This window comes from Pseudophryne corroboree, chromosome 8 (genome assembly GCF_028390025.1).
Source record: "Pseudophryne corroboree isolate aPseCor3 chromosome 8, aPseCor3.hap2, whole genome shotgun sequence".
Classification (NCBI taxonomy): domain Eukaryota; kingdom Metazoa; phylum Chordata; class Amphibia; order Anura; family Myobatrachidae; genus Pseudophryne; species Pseudophryne corroboree.
This window is the reverse complement of record NC_086451.1, coordinates 63,949,685-63,962,791: the sequence shown is the minus strand read 5'-3', so window position 1 is coordinate 63,962,791 and position 13,107 is coordinate 63,949,685. Positions and strand designations below refer to the sequence as shown.

General features: G+C 45.3%; 1 protein-coding gene across 1 annotated transcript; it reads left to right on the top strand.

Annotated features, from left to right (window-relative positions):
* Positions 1-216: 216 nt before the first annotated feature.
* On the top strand, positions 217-3,231 carry SLC10A3 (solute carrier family 10 member 3). The gene has a single exon (XM_063936520.1). The coding sequence runs from the start codon at positions 1,133-1,135 to the stop codon at positions 2,531-2,533; it is 1,401 nt and encodes a 466-aa protein (XP_063792590.1). The 5' UTR covers positions 217-1,132; the 3' UTR covers positions 2,534-3,231.
* Positions 3,232-13,107: the final 9,876 nt, after the last annotated feature.

The following is a 13,107-nucleotide window of genomic DNA, read 5'->3' as shown; positions in this document are numbered from 1 at the left end:
TCCTAAGCCTGGCAGATATTAAATATCATATAGCAAGCACTTTCTGAATGCGCCCCTGGGGTGACTCAGGTGATGTTAGTCAGTATTATGCCGTTTGATAGTGAGTGAGTGACTGGTCTGACACTGTAGGTCTGAAAACTACAACTCCCGTCGTGCACTGCGCACAGACGCGCCTGGAATGCGGAAGTAACCACACTCAGCTGCGGGCTCGGGCAAGGCTAGTCACGTGATAACCCGGAAGGGAGAAACGTTGACAGTAACTGTGCTGCTGCTGCTGGCAGCCTGTCAGATCATCCGCTGCGTGGTGCAGCAGCTGTGACTGTGCGAGACAAGGAGAAATCACAGAGCTGCAGGTGGGAAGATAATCCCGATATTTACAGAGGGATTTCAGAGTTGCCTCTTCTGCGTTAGTATCCTCGGGTGAGCGTACTCCACCGGCGGCTACACGGGTGGCAGCCTACAGCCGTGACCCAGATATTGACACTTTTAATGCATAAGACATGCGAGCAGTGAGAGGCATCTCAGCAGAGATCCCCCGAGATAAACCAGAGACATCAGCAGAGACCTCCTGCAATAAGGCTGAAAGACATCTGCAGAGACCCCCTGCAGTAAACCTGAGAGACATCAGCAGAGACATTCTGTAATAAACCGAGAGACATCAGCAGAGACCTTCTGCATCAAGGCTGAGAGACATCAGCAGAGACCCCCTGCAATAAGGCTTGGAGACATCAGCAGAGACCCCCTGCAATAAGGCTTGGAGACATCAGCAGAGACCCCCTGCAATAAGGCTTGGAGACATCAGCAGAGACCCCCTGCAATAAGGCTTGGAGACATCAGCAGAGACCCCCTGCAATAAGGCTTTGAGACATAAGCAGAGACCCCCTAAAATAAAGCCTGAGAGACATCAGCAGAGACCTCCTGCAATAATACAGGGAGACATCAGCAGAGACTCCCTGCAAGCATTACAAGTGGCAGGATTGACAGTGACCTGCAGAAATACACCTAGCAAGCAGTGAGGGTGGGGTGATCCCATAAACTAGGCAACATGTCAACATGAGGTGAAAGCCTAACAGTCCTTGTGCTTCTGGCTGTGTAGCAGAGAGGACTGAGTCCTTCCTTTCTGCCATGCACGATGCAGTATTTTCTGTATGTACTCCTTGGCTCGGTGCTGTCCATCGCATCTCCACAGCCAGCATCTGATTCCCATCACCTGCGTCCCAGCCCAGGCCAGCCTTTGAACTCCTCTCACAACTCAGTCACACCTGTCTCTCCCACCTCCAGATCCATATCACCCTCTCCCACCACCACATCACCACCGGGATTTCTGCAGATTGGGGACGGCTGCTGCTTACAGTTTGACTTTCCAGAACATAAGGAGGGTGTTATAGTAGTGAGTGTTGGAGCTGCCTCTCGCACTTCAGAACTTAGTGTCTCTTCCCTGGACACATCGGTGTTGAAGGTCCTCAACGTGAGCCGTCGGGCTGGGGGTTTGCCAGATAAGTTCTTTGCACATATCTTGTCTGGGATGCCTGGCACTGCCCCCCTTCATTTGAGACTGAAGCTTCTAGGATCTATAATCGAAGAACGTGGTGATTTTTCTATCCATGTCGTTCCCAACACCGACGCTCCAGAATTGTCAGGATTTGCTGCGAGTCATTTCTCTGAAAGCCCCCTCCTCTATGGATTGCTGCCCATCCTCTTCATTAACAAATGTGCCTTTGGATGTAAGGTGGACCTCGAGGTGCTGAAGACCCTGATAAAGCGTCCTTACCCTCTTCTACTTGGCATTGTGGGACAGTTTGTATTGATGCCTATTTATGCATACTTTCTCTCCTTGCTTCTAGGACTCTCCCAGCCATTAGCATTGGGGTTGGTGGTCACCTGCTCCTCTCCAGGCGGCGGCGGTGGATATTTGTACAGTCTCTTGTTGGGTGGAGATGTAACTATAGCCATATCCATGACCTTGGTTTCCACGGTGGCCGCTGTGGGCCTGATGCCTCTCTCGTCCTCTCTCTACGGGCGTTTTCTTGGTGTGCACCATACGCTCCACATTCCTTTTTTAAAAATCTTTGCCACTTTGCTGTTTATAGCGGTGCCAATTTCTACAGGGATGTTGATAAAATGGCGCGTTCCTCAGTTATCCCGGATCCTACTCCTTGTAATAAAGCCTTTCAGTGTTGTACTGATGGTGGGAGGACTGTTCATGGCCTATCAGATGGGCTCATCCCTGCTGAGCCAAGTGCCCTCTATACTGGTGGTAGCTGGGATCAGTGTACCACTAGTGGGTCTTCTGACTGGATACGCACTTGCACTCTGCTTGCGTCTACCCATTCCCCAACGTCGGACGGTCAGCATTGAAGTTGGGGTACAGAATAGCCTTTTGGCCTTGGCAGTTCTACAACTCTCATTCCAACGCGCTGAAGCGGACCTTTCTTCTCAGGCACCGTTCCTAGTGGCGCTGAGTGGGACCTCCGAGATGTTGCTACTGGTCCTGTTACACCTTGCCTACCGAAAACTGAAAGGCAGTAACTGAGATATTGGCTGTGTTATACCAGCTGGCTTTACAACAAATGGTTTACATGCTGCAAGCTTGTATTTTTTTATTCCTGTATCCCTGTGGAGTTCTTTTTCAACTTTCCCCTTTTCTTCTGAAATTTCAAGCGGTGGAGCGTCCAACTTTTTCTAGACATTCCTTTAAACCACAAAAAAAGTCTTAATGATATTCAGTGACCTCAGGCAGAGATGTTTACAGTACGTTCACTGAGTAAGAAAATCTGATAGATCCCTCTAATGTCTCCTTTTAAATGGGGTTGGGTGATATTCCCGCGGTCACAATACCTGAAGCGGAATCTCGATGGTCAAAATCCCAATGAATTTTGGTGAGTATTCTAATCCATCCCTCCCGCAGCTTAACCCTAACCGTCCCCTCCTGCATCCTAACCCTAATACTCACCGATTCCGCAGCCAGTATTGTGACCGTGGGATCCTTACTACATCCCTTTATATGTGCCTATGGCTCTACATAATTGAAGCTATCCACCCTCCAATGTTTTTTTTTAATGCTACTCCTCTATACTTGTCCTCAAAAGCCAAAGGTCTGTGTTCAACGTATTTTATGCACTGAGGGGGAGAAATGGCTATTTTGATACAGTTACTTTGTAATGTATGCAGGGTATTGTTCTAACTTTTTTTTTTTTTTTTTTCCTGGTACAAATTAAACAAGTAAAACCAGAGAGGTTCCTGTGTGCATCTGAGACTGTCCAGTGTTTGAACAAATAATACGCCGTAATAGTCCACGCCAACCGTGGCACAGAATAATGCTAATATATTTATATTATTTTAATTGTTATGTATATAGGGGGTTATTCACTAAGGATTGCAGATTCCCTTTTGTAGCATGCTGGGGGCCGCCCATCGCAGGGCAAGGCCGCCCAGTATGCTAACTGGCGGGCACCAGCTGCAGCCGAAACTTATATTGCGGTCGCAGCAATTGTGGATGACCCCCTGCAAGGCTGCGTATGCAGGCGGTCAGCCGCCATTTTTCCCATCGGAGCGGCTGCGTGTGACATCAGGCAGCCCCCCCACCGAAAACGAAGCCAAACCGCCCCCATTTTCCATGTGCCACCCCCACAATGGTCCGTCGCCGCTCACCCCACGAACACCTCTGCCTTTCAATTAGGCAGAGGTGTTCGCACCCATTGCGAACCGATCACATTCGGCGCACACGCAGGACGGAACTGCAGTTGCATCGCTTAGCAAGGTGACATGAATAACCCCAGTAGCGCAGCCATTTTGCACAGCACCTTACAGAGAATATTTAGTCCGTCACATCACTCCCTATCCCAGTGAACCTTCTAATTCATATTCCCTATCACATGTACACAAGTACACACTATGGTAAATTTTTTGACAGAATCCAGTAACCTAGCTGCATGTTTTTGCAGTGTGGGAGGAAGTGGGGAACATGTAAACTCCACACAGAGCCTTTGTGGGAATTGTACCCAAGACCTAGGTGCTGTTAGGCAGTAAACTAACTACTACGTCACCCATGATGCTAAGTATCTTTATCCATCTATCCATCCTGAGCAATACAGGATTCAGGAAACTTCCACAGGTTGTATGAAAAAAAAAAAAAATGTATGTTTCAAAGTCAGGATTATCATTGACCTTTAAATGTTCTTTTTTTTTCCATAGGAAGTAGTTTTATACTTGATCTGTAGAAACCTCTGTTTGTAAGTACAGTGACTCCTGTACAGATTACATATATATCACGTGTGTATATGTGAGGTTGGAGCAGATATGTCTCTCTGATAAGATATTTACTTCCAAAGGTGCTGCAGCTGGAACATAAAACCCACTGATAACTGGAATTACGAGGAGTTTTGAATTAACAGGATTTTGGGTAACGATGATCAGAGGGGTGTATTATATATGTCGTTATTGCATAGAGAAAACTGCAGCTTCACTCATGATATATTTATTTATTTGATGTGTCATTTTTCTCAACTCCAGTACTTGCAGTACTTTTATGCTTTGAGATTTCCATGTATGGGAACAAGTGCCTGTGCACTGTTGTATATTTGACTGGTGCTCTCTAAACACCTGTATATTAAGTACATTGTGAAATCAGGGTTTTAATATTGTATGTTTGCACAGAGCAAATTGAGCAATGTTTGCAAAGCAGAAACTGGCATTCAGCATGAGATTGGGCTGTATGTTGCACCTTTTACCCTTATATCTTATAAACACTATAAGCACTGTGGATAATAATAATAAAAAAAAAAAAAATTATATATATATATATATATATATATATATAATGACACTCCCTACTGTAAATCTACATATATTTAGATGTTCCCAGGAACTGTGACCAATATACTGTAGGCCAAGGCTGCAGTCTACATGCCTTTATAGAGGTCAGAGAAATTGGTGGTGACTTTTATAACGTACGTAATAATGTACACTAGGTCAGGTGTATACAACATATGGCGCCCTTCAGATACTGTGGAACTACAAATCCCAGCATGCCTTGCCATAGTTTTAGCACTCCCTAAAGACAAAACTGTAGCAGGCGTGCTACGATGTGTAGTTCCACAACACCTGGAGGGCTGCATGTTGCATACCCATGTATTAGTCCTCCAGCTGCTGTGGAACTACATATCCCAGCATCCCTGCCTTAGTTTTTACATGCCTTAATAACAAAACTGTGGCAGGGTAAAACACTGGCAGCTACTGAATGCAGCACACAAATACCCAGGTAGCTTTATTGTAATGGCCCCCATACATCTGAGATGTATCAGGACAAGAGAATATTAAACGTTTAAAAATCCCAGTCCCGACCATTTTCAGTTGGATACCCCAGACAGATCGCAGATCTATGCTGTCCACTAATCCGTGGCTCCAGTCTGCGGATTGGCAGTGCAGGTGGGTGGGGAAATTAGGGCATCGCAGCCAGTGATGTATGGGGGCCATAACATTACAGTTTAGTGTTGAACTAGGATGCACTCCTCTACCATAGCTAAAGCTTTCCTCATATTTTACCCTCCACCCCTCTCTCCTTTGCAGTGCAACATGGGTTTGCCAAGATGCAAACATGCACCTTCCAGCTCAGTGGTTATCAACTCCAGTCCTCAAATACCCCCCAACAGGTCATGTTTTCAGGATTTCTGTATGTGGAAACAGGTGGCATACTTACTGACCAGCAAAATAGATCAGCTCAAATTAAAGAAATCCAGAAAACTTGACCCTGTTTGGGGATTTCGAGGACTTGGAGTTGTGATCTAGCTGGATTCACTCCTAACTGACCCTGAATGAGTCCAGATATACTGATTGTGTCTGTAGATGTTGAGTATGGGATCCCGGCGGTCAGCATACCGACACCGGGATCCCGGCCGCTAGAATGCCGGCAGGAGGGGGGGCGGAGCGCAACGACACTTACGAGTGGGAATAGCCTGTTAGCCGGGATTCCAGCTGGCGGCATTGTCAGTGGTCAGGATTCCTGCGTCGGTATCTTGACCGCTGGGATTCCGACTGCCGGCAATGTAACTACATCCCGTCTGTAGCATTTAGAAAGTTTAAAGGGCTAATATTGGTTTGGTGACCTCAATAATGTACTCGCCACCCATAATTTTTCGGGCACTGTCCTGCCATCCCACGTACCGGCTGCAGTGTCCCGCTGGGAAAAGGGGAGGTTGTGGAAGCACCCCTGCCTCTAAACACTACAGGGGCTGAGTCTGGGGGCAGCACTGGAAACACTGGGCATGCCTCCGGAGTGGCGGGAACATGGCGTGCTGCAAGGCTACACCCTCTTCCAAAGAGGTCATGCCCCTTTTTCAGACTCCCAAATGTTGGCAAATATGCAATAACTTTTATATAGTGTTAACAGAGGATGTATTTCTTTAGCCATTACCAAAATGATGAAAATCTAGTAAAGGGAAGTCTTACATTTACGTTTAAACGCATGATCTATGGTATCCCTGGTTAATTTGCGTTTATGGGCTGGATCACGTGACAGCCAATCAGTATGTTTGAAATGTCCTGCTTCACTTTCCATGCCATGGTGAGAAACAATGTGGTTCTCTGCCATCGATGGTAAAACTAGTAAACATTGCCCATATACCATCAATAGTTTCTAATCATCGATGGTCAATCCTGGTGTGAGTGTGAGGACCAATCACAAACCACAAACAAAACACTGATCATTGCTCCTCACAGATTTTGTAAGTTGGTTAACAAGAGTTTTACACTAAGTGGAACTGCAGCTTTAAAGCCATATTTGACAATCACTGAAAGATTCTACCCAATCCGGATTTTCCAGCTCTATACAATAGCTGTGACACAGGAAGCATTGACGTGAAACGCATTCATTTTACGCACAAATTGTTTATTGATAAAGTGTCAACATTTTTGCTTCAATGATTCAATGTGTGCATTATACTGTATATATCCATTATTGTCAGGCTAGAATACACAGGAAAGCTTCTCTGTGTGTGGAGCCGAGATCAGCATTGAATGTCCAGAGCTAAAAGTATATCTGCGCACCAGTGTGATTGGCATGACAACTTCCTACATATTCTATTTAATACGTAAAGTGATTATGGGCAGATTTGAAAGTTATATCTGCGCAACTTAAATATATTTCTCCTTCATGCCATAGGGGACACTGGAGTATTCATAACAGTGGGGTATAGATGGTGGTAGATATGCCTGATACAGTACATATTAGCTTTAAATATTACTGTATAAAATAAAAACTTTTATAACTGTCCGTAGTATTTGCAAAATAATGTAGAATGCAGGAGCCAATTAATAAATTATAGGAGCCTGCAGGATCGCTTAGAGAGCCACAGAAAATGTACATCCATGAACATCAATTGAAATTTCTCCCAAAAGTTAAGTGCTCCTAGTATTTGCCCACCCTCCTATATGCTTTATGTGACATTGCTTATATGGAAACAGTCCCACTTTCTAGACACATCCGAGGTTTTAAAAAATTTCCCCTGGAAATTACCCTTTTTTTTTTTTTTTACGAATATTGACTAAATAGTTATTGTGTTTTCCTGCTGAGCCTTCTAGTTCTACACAACTAGAAACAAGCAACTCTTTGAGATCCTGGGGCCATGAGGGGAGATGTTTTAAGCCTTGCAGAGAGCTAAATTTCAGAAGTTACCCAAAGCACCCAACCAGCTGCTGTCATTTCATAGATTGTGCTAGATAAATAACAAAATCTGACTGGGTGCTTTGGGTAGCGTCTCCACCTATCACTCCAAGGCTTGATACATCTTACCCTTGGACTGTTACTTTGACATACTGGAACGTCAGAGGATCGCTTTCAATGACTACTAACTTAACTTATATTGTCTAGACCCATCAGCTTGTACTCAATGTGGGAAGCCACTTATTAGCGTAGCCCTGTCTAATATGATAGGCGCTATATAATAAAACAATAATAAAACAATAAATAATAGAAGAACCCCTAAACCAAGTTAAGGACCTAACACCATGGACAATGCTTAAAGAGCTATTGCCAGTTCCAGGGACCAGGAAAATCACTTTCCTGTTGGGACAAATTAATGCTATATAGCTTATCTTTGAGGTACATGTCTTCATTGTTCTTAAAGGATTAGCCAATGTTTCTTATAGGCACCTTAGTGTACAGGTGTTATATGCTTGACCGGCATTTCATGATGTTAGTGGTCACAATACCGACCATGGAATCCCGATGGGGTAGGTAAGTACACTTACCCTCCCCAATACCCCCCTTAACCCTAACCCTCCCCGCAGCCTAACCCTAATCCTCCACGGTGGTGCCTAAACTTAACCTTCCCTTCCCCGTAGCCTAACCCAAACCAAACCGGGGGGTGCTAAGCCTGACACCCCCCCTTCCCAGCCGGCTTACACAACATTAAGGTGCATACTTGCGAATGGGGTGTTGGGTGTCAGGATTCTGGCGTCACCATTACAGCTGATGTCTGAGCTCTGGCGCCAACATTTTGGCCACGTATTGAGATATCGGCGCTGGATCCTGACAGCTTCCTTTAGTGTACGTAGTATGTTATTTTCTTTTATAACATTTTGAATAAGTTGCACTGTGAGACTGATAATGTGAGCGACTAAAGTACAGGGGCGTGTCATGAAGGTGTGGCCTGTCCCCAGGAGGTGTGGCCTAAGCCTAGCAGGCTCCATCTCCAGATACTCTTGTTTATAGGCTTATATGTTGTAACCCATGGAGTTATAATCATCATTAGGAACATGGATCCTCCCTTTTATATTTTTCTCACAACCATACAGATGGTGTCTACTCTTTCTTACAGTTCCCTTAAGCAACTGAATAAAACATACAGTAGTTGCCAGCATATTATTGGAAGAGACTGGAGGGCAGGCACATATAGGAGGTAAGGGTGTTGCACAGTGAATTATGTAATTGTAGCACATGCTGTAAACTTTAATTTGTGGCATTGGAATGCGTGGCCATGATGAACACAATTCATGGGGAAAGTGAGGAGATGATCGGGTAACATACTCTCTGGGGAGCAGAGGTGACAATCCTGACATTTGTAACTAACCCAGACATTAGGGGAGGGCAAGCAAGTATGATATTAACGGGTCTTGTCATGAAGCAGTGAAAACAGCGGAGAAGTGAGCCAGTGCAGAAGTTTCCCATGGCAACCAATCAGCTGCGACATATAATTTTATAGAATGCACTTTATAAATGTTACCTCAACACTGGTTGCCATGGGCAAATTCTCCACTGGCTCACTTCTTCACTCTTTTCACTGCTTCATGAATAGACCCCAAAATGTGAAACACCCATCAGCCATACCATTGAAACCACCTGCCTAATACTGTGTAGGTCCCCCTTGTACCACCAGAACAGCTCTGATCCATTGAGGCATGGACTCCACAAGACCTCTGGAGCTGTCCTGTGATAGCTGGTACAAAGACGATAACTGCAGATCCTTTAAGTCTTGTAACTTGGCAGGAACTCCATGGCTCGGACTTGTTTTTCCAGCACATTCCACAGATGCTTGTTCGTATTGAGGCCTGGGGAATTTGAAGGCCAAGTCAATAACTTGGGACTCTTTCTCATATTCCCTAATGTCCTACTGGACCTCTAGCATCTGTCAGGGAAAAGGAGAAGTGCCGGGAGCCGCTGGGGATATGCTGGAATGACCCAAGTGAGCAAGATATTTAAAAGGTACCCATACTGTGGGGCATAACAAGGTGTCCTGGGCAGTACTGTGTGGGGAATAATAAAGTGTCATTACTGTGTATGGCTTACTATAGTACAGGGGTAATTACTGTGTGGGGCATAATATGATAATATGGTGCAAGGGGCATTATGGTGCGGTGCATAATATGGTGCAGGAGGCATTGCAGTGTGGTGCATAATATGGTGCAAGGGACATTATGGTGTGCTGCATAATATGGTGCAAGGGGCATTACGGTGTTTGCATAATATGATGCAGGTGGCAAACCCCTTGTAGCGAGGGTACGCCACTTGTAGTGTGGCCACGCACTTTTTTTTTTAATAGGCATACGGAAATACTTACATATAAAAACGTCCGGGGGGGGGGGGGGGTTTGGGGGCGTCATTGCGTACGGTTAGCACTGGGAGCCAAATTGTCTAGTTACAGTATTAAATGAAGGTTTCAAAAATATTATGTCCGGGGGACATGGAGCTTGTATCAAAATGTTACGAATTTGCACTGTGTGTGCCAGACGCTCCTCTTCCCAAAAGGTCTGTTGTCAGCTGTGACATTGTGAGGTGAAACTCTCTACCTGATTGTGTAATGTTATTGCAATTCCCTGTATACCTTTAAAACAGAAATGCGCTCATTTTTTGTTTGTCATAGGATTGGTATTTCTTTGTGCAGGGATGGGATGATCTGTAGGTTTGGCCCCTGTGTCATTAACCTTTGAGGCTGACACTTGTGCTTAGAGCTGGGACCTAGCCACGGTTGCCATGGAAGCAGAGTAGTCCGCTTGCCCTGCAGGCAGTCAGGACAATAATAGACTCCGCTCTGACTACAGTAATTTGGGCTGTAGGTCTGTCATCAGTAGGTTTAATTACAGTAGTCACATAAAACAATAACAAGTTTACAACAGAAACCTGGCAGCGTATGTGCAACGGCACAAAAAAAAAAAAATGAACATATTTTTTTTAATCCTTGCCCATTTGGTGGTGTACAAATGGTAATGAAAGGGTTAAATGAGATTGTAGTAAAAAAAAAAAAAAAAGTGTTTAAGCCCTGGGGCCAAGCCCACAAGGAAAACTTCCTGCGACACTGAAGGTGCCGTGGACCAAGATCGATTGGGAACCACTGACGCAAGTCCTAAATAAAAAACACTGCTATAAAGCTGATGAGGATAATAAAGCAAAATAAACAGGCAGTCACGGAAACACTGTTGTTAGGGGTTGTGTTTATGTGACCGGCGGTCACAATACAAAAGCCAGGATCCAGGCATCTGAAAATCATAACCAGTCGGCATGCCGACCAACAGGGACTATTCCCGCTCGTGGGTGTCCACGGTACCCATAGAGTGGGAATAGGACCTGTGGACAAACGCAGTGAACCACCGAGCCTGCTGTGTGGCGAGCCTGCAAGGGGCTTTGTTGTGCCCGCCTCCCTGACATCCAACAGCCTGACCGCCACTCACACATACCCAACCCGCTCTGTGTTGTGTTGCAGAGCAAAGAAACAAACAAACAAAAGCCTTGACCTGATATAAATACTATACTAAAATAAAAAGCATAGAAGGAAGTTAGAAAGAAAACTAGAACTGGAACAGCTGCAGGTTGGCATGTATAAAGCCCATACGTTTGCCATCTGAAGGCGCAAACTTTTTTTATTTTAACCCTATACATATATTTGGTGTATTATCAATATATAATATGATATGCTAGACGCCCCCCAAAAGGCAATGAATACAACGTAGTGGGAGTTCCCTGGGCACCAATAGGGCAGATAAAGTATTATGGAGTAAATACTTAATCCGTAACAATAGTAAAAACAGAAAGTAGGATTTTGGTCATCGGTAAATCCTTTTCTCGTAGTCTGTAGAGGATGCTGGGGTCCACATTAGTACCATGGGGTATACACAGGTCCACTAGGAGCCATTGCCATTTTAAGAGTTTGAGAGTGTGGGCTGGCTCCTCCCTCTATGCCTCTCCTACCAGACTCAGTCTAGAAACGGTGCCCGAGGAGAGGGACATCTTCGAGAGAAGGATTTAACACAGATAGTGTCGAGATTCATACCAGCCCTCACACACACAAGCTTGAAACTCAGCAAGCGCTGAAACATTACTTACCAAGTAACAATGCAGTACTCAACTAAAACGAAGTTGTAATGAACCAAATAATGCTAGCAGGAAAACGAATCGCTGGGCGCGCGCCCAGCATCCTCTGCGGACTACGAGAAAAGGATTTACCAGTAGGTAACCAAAATCCTATTTTCCCTTACGTCCTAGAGGATGCTGGGGTCCACATTAGTGCCATGGGGATGTACCAAAGCTCCCAGAACGGGAGGGAGAGCGCGGAGGCTCCTGCAGAACTGATAGACCAAACTTCAGGTCCTCAGAGGCCAAAGTATCAAACTTGTAAAACTTTGCAGACGTGTTTGACCCAAACCTAGTTGCTGCTCGGCAAAGTTGTAACGCCGAGACACCCCGGGCAGCCGCCCAGGAAGACCTCACCTTACAGTAGAGTGGGCCTTAACAGACGTAGGACACGGCAATCCTGCCGTAGAATACGCATTCTGGATAGTGAACTTGATCCAGCAAGAGATTGTCTGCTTAGAAACAGGACACCCAATTTTCTTGGGATCATACAGGACAAACAGAGAGTCCGAGTTTCTGTGACGAGAAGTCCTCTTCACATAGATTTTCAGAGCCCTTACAACATCCAAGGACTTTGAAGAAATGGAGGAGTCAGTAGCAACTGGCACAATAGGTTGGTTGACATGAAATGCTGACACAACCTTCGGAAGAAACTGCTGATGTGTCCGGAGCTCAGCTCTATCTTCATGGAAGATCAAGTATGGGCTTTTACAAGACAAAGACCCCAACTCCAACATACGTCTAGCAGAAGCTAAAGCCAACAAAGTGACAGCCTTCAACGTAAGAAATTTGACCTCCCTTCCTGTAGAGGCTCAAACCAATCAAATTGGAGAAACTGCAACACCACGTTAAGATCCCATCGCGCCGTAGGCGGTACAAAAGGAGGTTGGATATACAGAACGCCCTTCAAAAAAGTCTGAACCTTTTGTTTCTGGAAGAAAATGGATAGGGCTGAAATCTGGACCTTCACAGATCCCAACCTCAGGCTCATATCCACCCCTGCTTGCAGGAAGAGGAGAAACCGTCCCAGTTGAAACTCCACCGTAGGAAACTTCTTGGACTCACACCAAGACACATTTTTTTTCAAATACGATGGTAATGTTTAGACGTTACTCCTTTCCTAGCCTGTATCAGGGTAGGAATAACCTTGTTCGGAATGCTCTTCTGAGCTAGAATCAGGCGTTCAACCTCCATGCCGTCAAACGAAGCCGTGGTAAGTCTTATTAGGTGAACGGCCCCTGCTGCAGCAGGTCCTCCCGAAGAGG